Source organism: Zonotrichia leucophrys, chromosome 15 (assembly GCF_028769735.1).
Source record: "Zonotrichia leucophrys gambelii isolate GWCS_2022_RI chromosome 15, RI_Zleu_2.0, whole genome shotgun sequence".
Taxonomy (NCBI): Eukaryota; Metazoa; Chordata; class Aves; order Passeriformes; family Passerellidae; genus Zonotrichia; species Zonotrichia leucophrys.
In genome coordinates, this window is record NC_088185.1 from 7,602,439 (window position 1) to 7,616,939 (window position 14,501).

General features: G+C 48.1%; 1 protein-coding gene across 1 annotated transcript; it reads right to left on the reverse strand.

The window, feature by feature from the left end:
• Positions 1-10,828: 10,828 nt before the first annotated feature.
• Positions 10,829-14,491, reverse strand: GP1BB (glycoprotein Ib platelet subunit beta). The gene is made up of 2 exons (XM_064726468.1): positions 13,138-14,491; positions 10,829-12,443 (listed from the first exon to the last, which is right to left on the reverse strand). Exon 2 carries the CDS (start codon positions 12,279-12,281, stop codon positions 11,670-11,672), a length of 612 nt encoding a protein of 203 aa, XP_064582538.1. The 5' UTR covers positions 12,282-12,443; positions 13,138-14,491; the 3' UTR covers positions 10,829-11,669.
• Positions 14,492-14,501: the final 10 nt, after the last annotated feature.

A 14,501-nucleotide genomic window follows, 5' to 3' on the forward strand; every position in this document is an offset into this window, starting at 1 on the left:
AGTGGCGTGAAGCAGCACCAAGGGAGAAAAATAGCTGGACAATCAAGGCCCTTTAAAAAAAAAAAACATCCCAACCAACCAACCACCCAACAAAAAAAACCCCTCAGCTTGTCCTGATTTACTGCAACTCACTCACAGAACGAGGTGGGGAAGGGGGGATTTGCAGCCTCTATCCAAACAGGACTGGACCATGCAGGTAAATTCTGGCTTTTTTCACTTTAAGCAAACAACTCTCTGTATCCTGCCCTCAGCACCAGTCAAAAAGGTCCCTATCTTTCTTTCTCCAGAGCATAACGCGCTTTCATGCAAGCTTATACTTTTTAATTATTATTTTTGGAAGACTGCACAATTACACTCCTTTTTCTTACAAGGAAAGACAGGCACAGTTAACGGGAACAGGCCTGGCCAGCGTTCTGCAGGGCCTTTTGGGGAGGAGATAAATGACCCTAACAGCACAACACGGACAGGAGTCAGGCCTGTATGTGCTGGGAGCCTGAACAACCCCCTGTTTGTTCCCTCTGGCACCAGCACTAACTCACCATGAGACGAAGCACAGGGACACAGGTGGTGTGAGCCTGGAAACACAGAGATGCACTGGGCACAGGGCAAAAGGGGGACTTTGTTTGAAGACAGAGATCAGCCAGGGAAGATTTCAACCCTCAACTCTACAGTTTGCCTCAAGAACACAGCCACTGAAGCTCTGCATGTCTCAGTGAGAGTCCAATCCCACCCTGACTTCTGTCTCCTCAGGCTGCTGGAGGATGGTACCTCAAGGACCTCTGAAATCTCAAGGCACAGAAGGGAATTGAGCCCCATGATCCCAAAGGGTGATGGCATTAAGAACATTATTCTGTAGGGGCTCAGCCAGTAGAACCACATAAATTAAACAGTCCTCAGAGGAAAACCTTGTGCTTTCCTCTGAAAATGTGGCAAGCCTCATGGAAGACAGAAGGTAAGGACTAAGCTGGATGTAACATTATGACCAGTCATATCAAACAGTTTGTGGGAAACTATAGCAGCTGCCTTATACAAAGACAACTTTGCCACAAGGAAGAGGAGATGGGGAAAACTATGAATGCATTCTCTGCCCAGAAAAAACCAAGGCATCTCCAGCAGCTTTGGGTTGGTTTTCTCCCATGGCAAGTTCCTGGCAGCTGATGACAGCAAGAAAACTTAGGGAACTTGATCCCTTCTCTCTTCCTCAGGCTTCTGCCCCTTCCAATCCCAAAACACAAGTATATGGAGGAAGAAACAGATTTTTCCTGTACAGATACACAAGACGCCAGGCAAAGAGAGGTTTGTGGAATGCACAGTCCAATGGATTTAATTTCCCAGAAAGACTGGCCTGGCCTTAGCAGAGGGTTAATTAACTCTGGCAGCTCAGGGCTGGAAAACGTCCACTTCATGCACTGGAGTGCCTGGCCACGGGTGAAGAGAGGGCCAGGCAAACCAGAGGGGCAAAGGTCCATCTGCAGGCACGAATAAAAAGCTTGGCTGGGCTTATGCCTGGGTCCTGAGGGAGGAACACAAGAAAGATTTAGCAAATTGCTATAGCCAGTGCAGGGTCTTGTGGGTGCAAGGGGAGAACAACAAAACCACAAAAGAGCTAGAAAAACACAGCCATGCCAGGCGTAGGTGGAGATGCATTATCATAGGAGGCAGGCGTGCACCCTGCCCTCCCTCTCCAGGCATCACAAGTGTCTTTGTGCCTCAGCCTCCAGCAGAAATGGCTGAGGGCCTGATGGGGCTTAGAGACACATTCCTCAGTGGGTGCTGGGGTTCACAAGTGGGGAAGCCAAGTGCATCACTGCGGCATAACAAAGAAATGAAGTTACTCCAAGGCCATGCAGACCTGATGAAAGCAGAATTTGGCTTCCCTTGCACACTGAAAAAGGACACTGTCCCATATCTCTGTGCACGCTTGAGTGAAGTGTGTTCAAGACAGGAGACCTCTGTTCCCATTGCTAGTTTTGCACATTGCCAGACTGCAGGATACATTTCATGGTCAACAAGAGCAAAGTCAGAGAGATCTTTTCCCAGTGCAGCAGCTCCCAGCTGCATCACACATGAAAAAAAGCCCTTGTTCCCCATTATTCCTCTAGCACCTAGGATCCGAGTACTTTGAGAAGGCTCCTGGCAGCGTTTTACAAGACTTCTGTGAGGTGGCAGCAGCTGCCCATGTAAGCCCAGGGTCTGGAGACAGACACTGCTTCCCAGCCCCTGATGTCAACCAGTAACACCAACTCTTCCATCCTCTGACTTACTGAAACCTAGAGGGAGCTTGGCAGTTAGCTTACCCATGAAGAACAGGAGAGCATGGTGCCTCTTCTCCAGTGTGCCAGTTACTGAGAAGGAAGCAAGGAAGAGCTACGTGCAGAAAATGCACCTTGGGCTGCACATCTTTCCCTCTCACTTCTGGGGAAGGTGGTGCAAAATGCAGGGGTGTTAGTCCCAGCTTTGCTGATGTGTTCTGGGAGAGCAGGCTCTCTTCCCCAGCTTCAGTTTCTCCATCTTTGCAATAGGTGCAACAACTGGTATCCAGCTTGGCAAATCCCTCCAAGACCCGTTGATGAGAAGGACCTATGAGACAGCTGGTATTGTTTTACTAATTATGTTCCTCACACTTCTTAAAACAGCAGGTTCATCACAAGGTAGGGAAAAGGAGGAACAGTGCCTGGAACTATTTTAGTGTCCCACCATCCAAAAGATAAAAGACCAAATTCTTTATGCTGTTTTAGGATAGAACAAGAAGCAAGTTGGGAGCTTACCTTTCTGCCTGGGAAAGCCACTGTGTAGCAAAAGGAGGGTGAGAAATTAACACAGAATTTCTGTGATTCCTTGGCTCACTACTCAAGATGAGTATCACAGCCATAAATATTTGAGGGAAATACTACACCTAAACAAAGGAAAGTAAGGTTCAAATGGAATTGTTTGCAAAGAATAGGGAAGAAAAAGAGAAGGAAAACAGGCCAGGAGGTATTGGACAAGCCAAGGAAAACATTTTGAGAACACCATGCCACTTAGTGCAGTCAAATGTATTTCAAAAGCAAAGAAATAGTTTTTCAGAAGTTACTGCACAGCCCAGCTGTAGCAGGAAGGCATTCTGTTGCCCCTGCTTTGAACCAGACATATCCTCTCCTTCTGCCCAGCATTTTTCACTCAGAAATTTCAAAGCACTTACAGATGTTCAAACTTAGCATACTTCCGAGATTAACTTTCTAGATTAAGTTTCTTGATAACTCTACTCCATAAAATAGACTTCAGCTTTTTCCTTCTGCTCACAAAGGTCCTGCAAATGCTGCTTTGCTATGAAGTATTCATGGCAGCTCCCAAGTTCTACTGTTTTCCTCTCCATTGCAAGTGCAGCAGCTCAAGTATGTTTTATGTACAACTTGGCATAGACTGACTTGGGTACAGTGCATCCAACCAGAGCCTTCCTGTCCTGTGCTCTGCAATAGGGCTGGAGTAGCCACAAAGGTAGGAGGGCAGGGCAAGAGGAGAGAAAGTGAGCGCCAAGGCAGGCAAGGGAGTCCTGGCATTCCTCTCTGAGCCTGTAACCAGATCCTCCCTCCTCTGTTATTCTTGCCACTCATTCTCAATCTGTAGGAATTGCTGAGGAGACAACGAGGCCAGCTCAGTAGGCACTGATTCAGCGTTTGTAAATACTCAGTAACCAGCCCAGATCAAGCTCTTGTTGCTGGGAAACTGCCCATCAGGTCCTCTCCTTTATTCTGCTCACCCCTGGTCTTTTCCTGGTTGTGTGCACAGACTTCATCCTGAGGCTGTCTGCTGTCAGCTCTGCAGTGAGGCTCCTCCTTAGCTGAGTGAGGAAACCTTTTCCAGGCAGCTCACAGCAGCAAATGAACAGCCAGCAGGGAATGCTTCCATACACCTGCCAGGGACCTCTTCATTGCAGAGCTCAGTCAGACCTTCCTGGCTCAGGAAATCCAAGGGGACACTGCCAGGTGGAGAGCAGCCATTTCATCCCATATGAGGATCACAGGGAGTGCACTCGTGGCCCAGGCATTCTGGGGAATTGCTCTCAAGAGGACAGCACCCCATGGCACAAAGCACCTCCCCTCAGCAGCAGGCCATGAGGTCACTGGGCATTGCACTACCAAGGGCCATTCACCCCAGACTGAGCCTCTGGCTGTGCAGATACAAAGCTGGTGGAAACCATTCTGTGAACTATTTATTTTTTAATATGAAACCTCCCTTGGCATAGCCAAGGAACAGTTGGTGTATGCATTTATTTTTAAGACACAGATTAAAAATATATATAAATCAGTGGACTTGTTTAGCTGCCTGTTTTCCAGTTAACAAATACTGAGGCTCCAATTTTTGGATTAGAGTTATTTTTCACTTAGAGAGTCAAGTGTGTTGCTAGCAGGCAGGCGAGTGAGTGTGAAGATGAATGCACCAGTTGTATGCTCTGGGTTTCAGCTGAATTGCTTCCAAGAGAGATTTTTTTTTCCTCTAAGATGGGAAACATCCGAGATAATTTCCCATCCCACAAGGATTTCACAATTTCCCATCCCTGGGAACACAGAGTACCTAGTACATGGGGCCCTACAGACATCTACAGATAAAGCCAAGGCAAGGTAGGAATGCTGGAAACTCACAGACAAACGGGGATTGAAATTACATGCTAATTTTTCCACAGCTAATTAATCACTGGAACAAGTTTAGGGAATACAGTGCCCAACCTTCATCCCAATTTTCTTTCATTTTGACAGGACTCAGATGCTTTCTGTGGTTTTAGAAATACTTGCTTTGCTGTACATAACTAATGTTACACTACCAAGACATGCATAATCCAGTGCTCTTGCCCCAGAGCTGGGCCTCCCTGCACTGGATCTTCTGAAAGAGATTCCTCTTGGCAGTTTGTGTGCACAGCCTGCACATGCTCCAAAGGCTGAACCCTGAGCTGTACTGGTCAATGGCACAATAGAGCAGGGCCAGGATTTCACTCCTCTCCCTTCAGGTTTCACATGCTTTCAGCAGATGCATCCTCAAATTATTTTTTTTCCTGCACATCTGGAACACAAAGTAGGGCACTGGATTATTGCTACACAGAGCAACTTACCCACAGCTGACTTCTTCCAGAGAGTGAACACCACCACAGAGGTCTGCACTTACCGAGGAGCTTCCTTTCAGATATACACACAGGAAAATACATCTCATGATATATTTTCAAATTACTCTCTCCATCTCTACCTGATGTAAGTATATCTCTTTATTCCTCTCAACACAGGAACAGAAACCAATACAATATTCTATTTTTCCAGCAGTGGACAGAATACAAAACACTGCCTGATGTGCTGTAGGAAAGTGCATGAGAATTTGCACACTGAAATTCACACGCAGCACTTGGAGAGTTTCCCTTCATTTAGGCAGCACAGAAATGACAATGCTGCTTCTTGTGCTCTTTGAAGTCTCAGGAAAAAAGGAAAAGAAGCAAAGGGATCATTAAAATGCCGTTCTTGATGGATAGTGGCAAGAGGGGATGACAGGAGAGGAAGTAATCAAGAACACCACGGTCTTGCTTTCAAAGCCTCCTGCACTGGATGATCAAATTAATAAGTTTGATGGGTTTGCTGCAGCTCAGCCATCAGAGAGCCAAGCATGGGAAAGCAGCAATCTGTATTTTATGTACAGCTTGGGAAATGCTGACAGCAGTGGGAAGGGTGTGGAAGAGCAGGTACAGACAGAATAGGCAGCAGCTCCCAGCAGAGCTGAGGACAAGGCAAGAAGGACAAGAGCAGTTTGGCTGGAAGTGAGCAGCCAGCCCAGGCAAGAGGATTTGGGCTGGACCTGGAGAGAAATGTCTGAAGGCAGAACACAAAACTGCACAGGGAACTTGCCCTTCACTTTGTAGGTGTTAATGGGTACAAATGCCCTGCAGCACAAGGGGATTTATGGAATCTAAATATAAAGCCCAAGTCCCACTGATTCTCATTTTGTCTCAGTCCCCACAGAACAAAGATTCCATGTTTTACTTCCCTTCTCTCTCCCTGCAGGAATCAAGGCAGCTGAGCCAATATGAAGATTCACCTGTGAGAGGTACAAAACAGCCCGGAGAAAAGCCTTCATTTCACCAGCAGGTTCATTCAGAGAGATCAGGACACAGCACATAAGGGGGCCATTGTTTCTGGAATAAAATCTCCATTTGAGCTCTCTTCTTTGGCCATGATCAATGGGAGGGAATTAAAGTCTCATCCTGGGAAAAAAACCGGCTTGCTAACATTGTGTTGAAAGATCAGGTAATGGAGATACAGAGCAAGTGTGGGCACCCACATAATCCTTTGGTGAGCTTGAGAATGCTGGAGGTAAAAGCTCCCCAAACACAGGCACATCCCTTATCATACCCTATGAGACACAACCAAGTCAAGGGCTAGGAGTCCTAACAGGAGCTGTTGGTATTTCACAGTCCTTTGATCCAGATTTCAGCTCCCCACAGCTCCTCCCAGTGCAAGGGCACTTAAATTCCATGGGTGCTTACACAGCTGCCTGTTCAAGCCTCTGCATTTTCTGTCCCACAGATGCACAGAGCCAACCCCAACAATTTTGAGTCCTCTGTCCTACACAGCCCTGGGGCATTCTGAGAGCACCTACCTCCCACCCATCCTCCTGACCCAACGTGAAGATTCACCTGTGAGAGGTACAAACAGCCCAGGCACCTTCCCATCTCCAACAGGCATGCCAGTGAAACCCCACTGCCCTCACCACTCAGTGACCATGGCAAGAGCTTTTCCTATCATCTGCCAAAGGATGGATTGCCACCCTCCAAAACTCATCAGACTAAACACACACAGAGAACCAGCCCTATTTACATCATGGCCACAACAGCATAATGACAACCTCCTCTCCCTCTCTGTTTCAGGCTCATGCTTTGAAACAACAACAAGAAAAGGAACTTTTTACCTAGTAGTTACTAAGTAAACCAAGTTACTACCCAGAAGAAAAAATAGTAGTTACTGGTTCAAGAAGCAAAGTCTGCTGCTTGGGCAGCTAAGTCTGGAGCATCCCTGTCAGCCTCTGGCTCACATCACACTTGCCCTCACTCTCTCCCAGGCCCAAATCTCAAGTGTATTTACTGTTCAAAGCAAACAGGAGTTTAACAGCGATTTGCTGCCCTCTCCTGAGCGAGCCCCAGTGCCTGTCAGTGCTGCAGTGGCTCTGCAGACAGACAGACTTCCCTTCAGCTGCTCCCATGCAGAAGGAATGGCAGTGCTGTGGAACCAAAGAGCTGTGACAGGGCAGGGTAGTAGAGATCATCAGCTGTGACACACCAGGACAGCAGATCAGCTACACAGCTGATCAACCATTTTGTATCCACTGAGGGCATTCCTGGCATTTTGGTTTTGTAACTCTCAGGTTAATTTTTTCCGTGGAAATACATAGAAATACCTCCCAGCATATTCTATTCTCAATAGTCACAAACAATTCAGAGCAGAAGCAGACCATGATATATATAAAAAAATGGAAAATATTTACTTGTAGATTTAATTTGTAGGGTAATTTGAGGAGGTTTTTTTTTTACTAAACCCACTTAAATCTTTTATATCCTCCAGTAGTGCTCCATCCTGTCCTTCCAGGGAGCATGGAACTTTACCTAGACATACAGTATGTACACACACACTATCTCAGAATAAAACACTGTAACCTGCTGCTTTCAATGCACTTCCCCATGATAACTAATCTTTTGCAGAAACCTGTTAAATTAAATTTTGCTCTCCATTAAAGCCCTCCAAATAAGCCCTATGAACCTGAGGGAGCCTTTTTTCCATATGCAAACATAGACATAAAGAAAGTAAAAGTCACTTCTAAACATTTCTCAAATCTTTGTTTTGCCATGTACCCTAGGACAGAGAAGATGTCCCATTATGTGGAATCAACACTGTTTTCTTGGCACTCTCTCTGGGTTGCCCTTCATGCTTCAATCCTGAAGGGAAATGAGAGGTTTAGAGAAGGCCAGGCAGCCTCATATTCATGAGCAAGAAAAATGCCTCTTACCATCTGTAAACAATGCAACAAATGCCAGATCAGGCTGCCACCAAGGCATCCACTGAAACTTCTCACTCAGGCACACGCCCAGCACCCAGCCCTGACTGCATGAGAGGGATGTGCCACCTCCACACTATCTCCAAGCACTGCCTAATCTGCAAGTGCTGCATGGAAGTGCCTGTCCCAGTGACCAAGCCCTGCAGAGGGTGATAACGAGCTGTTGCCTGTGTGTACAGATGCGATATTTTCACTGCACGCCTGAGGGTGCAAAACCCAAGAAAGTGTAAATAAAAGAACAGGGGCAGGTTCCCAAGGGCCACATGGACCCAGGCAATCTGTAAACAAGGGCCTGTAGCAATCTTGAAGCAAAACAGAACCACTGTCACCATATGGTACAGGGACTGTGGGGTTATGGGTTAAAATTCTCTAGGCTCCAAAATCAGCTTGCTTTGCTTTCAAGCCTTCTTTTTCTCTACAAAACATGCAGAAGTCACCATAAAAATAACCGAGAAACAAGGCATTTGGAGGAAGAACAAAGCAGTGTGCCTTCCTCAGTATCATCTACCAACCATTTGGTCCTTCACTTAGGAAATGCTGACCTGCTTTTTAGACACCTCAGCTTTGGAGCTCTGCATCATGGAGGCTGCCAACACCTTGGTCTGGTCTCCCAGGTTTCTTTAACATGGTAACTTTCAGAGAAAGGAGCTGCTTGGAAGCATCTGAACCTTTGGCAAGGCACTAGACTGTCCAGCAGGCCTGGCAGCCCAGCCCTGCATGGCTTGGATTGGCCTCGATACCAGAAAATTATTTGCAAAGCAGCTTAATAGCTTGCGCTTATTATGTTTGCCATTTTTCACCCCTGCTTCCCCTTCAAAGCATCTGTGCATTCTTGGACAGTGTCCCTTCAGAATGAAAGCCAGTTCTCCTTTCAACGACATCCCAGCAGATCCTCCACTGGGTAGCAGAGCAAGAAAGCATTTGTGACATGCAGATTCCTGAGCCAGGAGAAGGCAAGGTATGCAGGCTCTGGATTTATGGATTAGACATGCTGCCATGGCACACAAATCACTCTGCACTCAGTGCAATTCATTATCACAGTGCCATGGCTGGTCAAATTTTTCACAGGTGCAAATAATGCCAAAAAGGCTTTTAAACTTCCATGTGCCAAGACTTAGTGATGCAGAGTCAGGAGTGCTCCTGCCTGCTTAGGGAAGCAAAACTGAAGTCAGCAGTTGTTCTGTCTCTCTGGACACATTGGGCCATGAAGGATTTTCAGCACCCCATGGCAGTGTCAATAGACTAAGCTGTCACAGGGCTGGGACTGTGCCTGCTCCCAGTTCAGTTTTTCCCAGCAACTGAACCTGTTGAACTTCCCACACGCACCAGCAGCACATTCAAACCCAGGCAATTCAGCTAAAAACCCACAGGCCCCAAACGCAGCAGGTGTTGCAGTGAGAAGGCCCAGGTGCACGGGGCGGCGGTGCCGATGGAGCTGAGCGGGAAGATGGAGGCCTGTGGGTCCCCTCACGGGGCCTCATGGAGCACCAATCTGGAGCTCTCCACAGAGGAGGCTCCTTGGTGGACCTGTGTCCCTCCTTGGAGGTTGTGGTCATAGTGATATTGCAGGGGATACTGGTGCAAGAGGTGCAGTCTCCAGAAGAAAAAATAAATGTGAGTTGGACCCCCATTTCCTTGGGTGCCTTGCTGCCACATCCAGTCAGGCCAATGCCACAGGGATTAGTACTGGAGGGACACGGGGCACGGCAAGGAAATGGCAGAAGGAGACACCCAAGGCAGAGCCCCACGTTACTCACCTCAGTCAGGCTGGTCCCGGCACACACAGCATCGGGAACGTCCTTCTGAGCCATCGACTCCACCCGCGCGCTGCCCGTGAGGGGCCCCACAGGCCTCCATCTTCCCGCCTCAGACCCATCGCACCGCCGTCCCGAGCACCTGCGGCTTTTCACTGCAACCCCTGGCGCGTTTGAGGCTAGCGCGGCCCCCTGGGCTGAGCTGAGCCGAGGTGGAGCAGCCTGAGGCAGAGAAATCCGGCAGGACTCCCTTCTTCCCCTCAGGCGGCGCCGGAATGCCCGGACCGGCTCATTCAGCTCCTTCGCCCGTCACGGGCTCCCTCAGCGGCCTGGGGCAGCGGCCAGCGGGCCGCCAGGGGGCGCTCGGCGGCCGCGGGGCAGCGCCCCCTGGCGGTGCTCGGTCACTGCCCCGGGTCCCTCCCTGCCCCGTGTCCCGCCACTGTCCCTGTTCGGTCACTGCCCTCCCTTCCCCGTGTCCTGTCACTGCTCTGTTACTGCCCTCACCTGTCCCATGTCCCCATCCCCTTCCCCCTCCTGTTTGGCCACTGCCCCAGCCTGCCCCATCCCCTGCCACCAGCTGTCCTGTTCCCACTGCTGCCAGCAGCCCCTGGGCAGGGCTGTTCTCGTGGCCGAGCTGCATTCGGTGTGAGCTGAGCGAGGAATGGACCCCCCGTGACTTGGGTTTGGGGGCTGAAGGGCACAGGTCGTTCACCTGCTGGTCACCCCACAGCCTGCTGCCCCACAAACACCCTCCACATTCCAGCGGCATCACAAAACAAGCAGCCACAAAGTGGCTTTGGAAGAAACTCCCCATTTCTCCTGGCCCATGGTAGAAGTCAGTAGCTGCCAAAGTTTAACTCTACGGTGCACTCCAGTAATTTCTCCACCTGCCCTCAGGATTTGTTTTACTTGGCACAAAGTCTGAGGGTTAGGAACAGTCTCAGGGAGCACAACAGCATGCAAGATACCCAGTGCTGAATAGAAAAATATGCCCTTTACATCATCGTACATAATTTTATTTAAATTTTGCTTTATTTCAAAAATAATTAAGGAACACCATAAACAGCAATAGGCACATCAGTGGGGTTTGTAGTCTGAGCCTCTCAAGACCAGATCTCTTGTGCCAGGCGCCATACAGGCACAGTCAAACAATTCTTGTCTTCCGGATGAATTTCTCATAAAAATTCAGGGCCCCAGTTTCACTCAATTAAGTCAGTATTAAAACTAAAGTAGACTAAAAGGAAAGCAGATAAGGTAAAGTGAGTGGGCTTCTAGGCATGCCCTCCCTCCCCCAGAAGAACACTGAAAAAGATGCATCAAGCAAGAAGGTATTTCCTTTCCCCTTTCCTTGGGAAACCAAGGCAGGAGAAGACTAAAACCCTAGTCCAAAGCTCTTAATGCTGTCTGTGGTAGCAGAAGGAAATTATTTCTCCATTTTCCTAGCTCAGTACTCAAACAGTTTGCTGTCCACCTCTGTCCTCACCTGACCCAGCACAATCAGAAGCATCCTGGGAAATATGGCTGGAATGCTGTAGGAGGGGAGGGATCGAGCAATGGAGCCCCTATGACCTGTTTGAGTCAGTTCTGCTCACTGTAGTTTATTATTTCCTTAGTCTAACAAACCACTTCCAACTCAGACAAGCAGCCAAGATCATGCTAAAGAATTTAAAGCATTGAAAAAACAGAAGATTGACCCTTTAAGAACACAGAAAATGTCTGATCAGTTCAAGTCCTGCTTCAGATTGCAGTCAGGATTAGATGCTGTACTAAATTGTCCCCTCTGGGTGTCACAAACTACAGGACTTTGGCACAGCGTCCCCCAAAGGAAGGAGGGTCTTCTGTCTCGTGATGTTAATCATTGGTGGAGGGTTTTGTTGAAGAAGATACCCAAGGGTTTCCCTGGTGGCCGAGTTCTTGGGTGGTGCTCCGGACTTCAGCGCTCATTCTCCGAAATTTCCGCAGGTAGACAATGATGAGGATAACCAAGATGGTCTGGAGGATAAGGAGGATGAAGAGGGAGAGCTGAGAGAGCAGAGCCAGGCTGCAGTACCAGTGCTGGCACGTGGAGACGATCTCATCCTCCGTCAGGTAGGCGATGATGCGGCCCTGCAGGTGCTCCGGGGAGCTGCACCTCACATCCCTGTACAGGCTGCGGTTCTGCTGCCACTGCAGCCAGGAGCGCAGGTAGAGGATGTCACAGGTGCATTCCCAAGGGTTGCCCTGCAGGTAGACTGCCTGGAGGCTCCTCAGGTTGTCAAAGAGCCCGTTGGGAATAGAGGTGAGCCTGTTGGAAGCGAGGTGGATGATTTCAGCCGAGGGACGGAAGGCAGTGGGCAGGTTTTCTACAGTCAGGTTTTTCAGTGAGCAGTCAGTGATCCTGGTGGTGCACCTGCATGGCACAGGGCATGTGGGTGTCACGAGTGGGAGGAAGCCAAGGAGGGACAAGAGAATTCCACTGTTCATTTTCACCTGCAAACACTTCCCTGGTGAGATTGGATGAGGTGGAGATCAGACACCACGCACTCTAGGGCTGACACCACAGCCAAGGTCTTCTGTTGTTTTGTTCTGAGGATAAGCTTCTAAAGTTGAAAGAATTTGGTGTCCTCCACTGGAGACACGAGAGCTCTGAAAAGAACAGAGTTAAAAGAGAGCAAATTCTGGTCTCTCAGTATAGGTGAAGGAATTTTCATGGTCTTCCAACCCTAGATTTGAGGAAGGATATGAATACATGGTACTGGAAGGCTTAGCTGCAGCCATCAAATACATTTTCACTAGTCCTCAGAAGTGTAGAAGAGCTGCTTATGTTTTCACCATTACTGAAGGTGAATTATCAGGCTAGCCAAGAAAATTTCTATCAAGGAATCAAAAACTAGGATATGAACTTCCTCATGCCTTATCATAGCTCTGGATTACATCTGTAAGCAAAGCTTTGTTCATGCCAATGGCAAGAGGAGGTTCAGAAATAAATCTACTGTTACCATAGTAAAAAATAGCCTTTCCAGCCTTGAAAAGAAGTGATAAACAGTCTTTGGCTGCAGTGAAGGTGCTGACCACTGGGGATGGAGGCCAGTGGAGTTTTCATGCTAGACACTGCTCCAGCAGGTGAATAATCACCTGTTGCTGGGAGACATGGGTCAACGAGCTTTTTATATGTTACAGTCTCATGCCACTGCTGAATAGGAGCTGCTGTAACTTCTCCAGGAGAACAACTACACATACCTGCAATAAGGCAGCATTTTTCTGTGCTTGACAAATTGTAATTGTCAATCAATTAAATAAATTCTTTTAAAAGAGCAGAAGGTAGCATTATTGAACTTACCAGAGTAGTTCAATCCTTGCTTTCTTGCTGGCTTTACAACACAAGAGAGAGGTCTCGAGGCAGCCCAGCCAGTGCAGTGAGTGTGCAGAGCTCTGCTCCCGGATAATCCCCTTGCAGCTGGCTGGCAAGATAAGGCTCAGCCTCATCCCAGGGACACCTCCCACATGGGGCCTTCCTGCAAGCCTGCTGCATGTCACCGGAAGCTGAGGCTTCATTGAGCAAGTCTTCCAAGAAAGGGGAGCTGACACTGCTCACAAGAACACATTGCTGGGTGGTAACTGTGATTCTGGGCCTCAACAGCCCAGGAACTCAAAATGCACTTCAGACTGGAAGGTGATTTTACTGCTTTGTACCATACTCCCTCAGCACTTTGGTTTCCCATCTCATCAGGAAAACTTGGCAGAGTGGTGACACTTTCTGGGTGCACACCCTCAGGTTTCCCTTGAAGCAGTGACACAAATCTAGTTCTTATTAGTGAAAGATCTGCTGATAGACATGGTCTGCCAGTCCATCCATCTTTCCAGAGAAAGACCCTTCAAATGGCCCACAGCCCTTGACAAGCACAGTTACTGAGAAAGACTGAGCACATGCTTTATTTAGAAGCTGCATTACACAAATACTCCAACAGGTAAGTCCAAGGATCAAAACTGCATTCAGGCAGAATCACATCTTCTCATGGCCATTGCATCTTCACAGACACTTCTCTGCCATCAGCCTGACCAGGCACACACTGCACTCCTTAGCCTAAGGCCACCAGAATCACATTATGGAACTGTTGCCCCATTGAACTCAACTCTGTTACATTGTGCTGTGGACATCCTAGAGACCAGAAATTATGAATGCCCTGAATGTGTTCATGTTAAGAGAATTGAGGGTGCAAAAAAATTGCAGAATGTGGCCCTAACAAAGGGAAATCTTTTATGCCCTGAAGAAAACAATAAAACTTTAAATTTCTACAAAATTGGAGCAGATAATTCCAGTTGTTTCACTGTGGTGGCCAGGCAGAGTGGGGAAGATATCTTAGGCTAACAAACTAACCCAGTTTTTCCTGCAGAGTCTCCACTTGGGAGCAGCTCAACTACAGCAGGGTAAGTTTGTTCAGCAAACTTACCTCATGTCCTGTGTTCAGTGCTGTGTTTGTTCACAGGCAGGTGTTCAGGCCAGGTGTGGCATGGAGCTGATCTGTGGCTCTGCATGCAGCATGGACTTGGCAATGATCTCCTGGCTACTTACAAACTGGATTTCCTGGGACTGGATCTTGCCCAGCTCACCACTGATGATTTGGATACCACTCCTAGGGGAGCTTGGATATAGAAGAACCTTCAAGATCATCTTGCTAGCTTCTGCAATAAACAGGCCAGAAA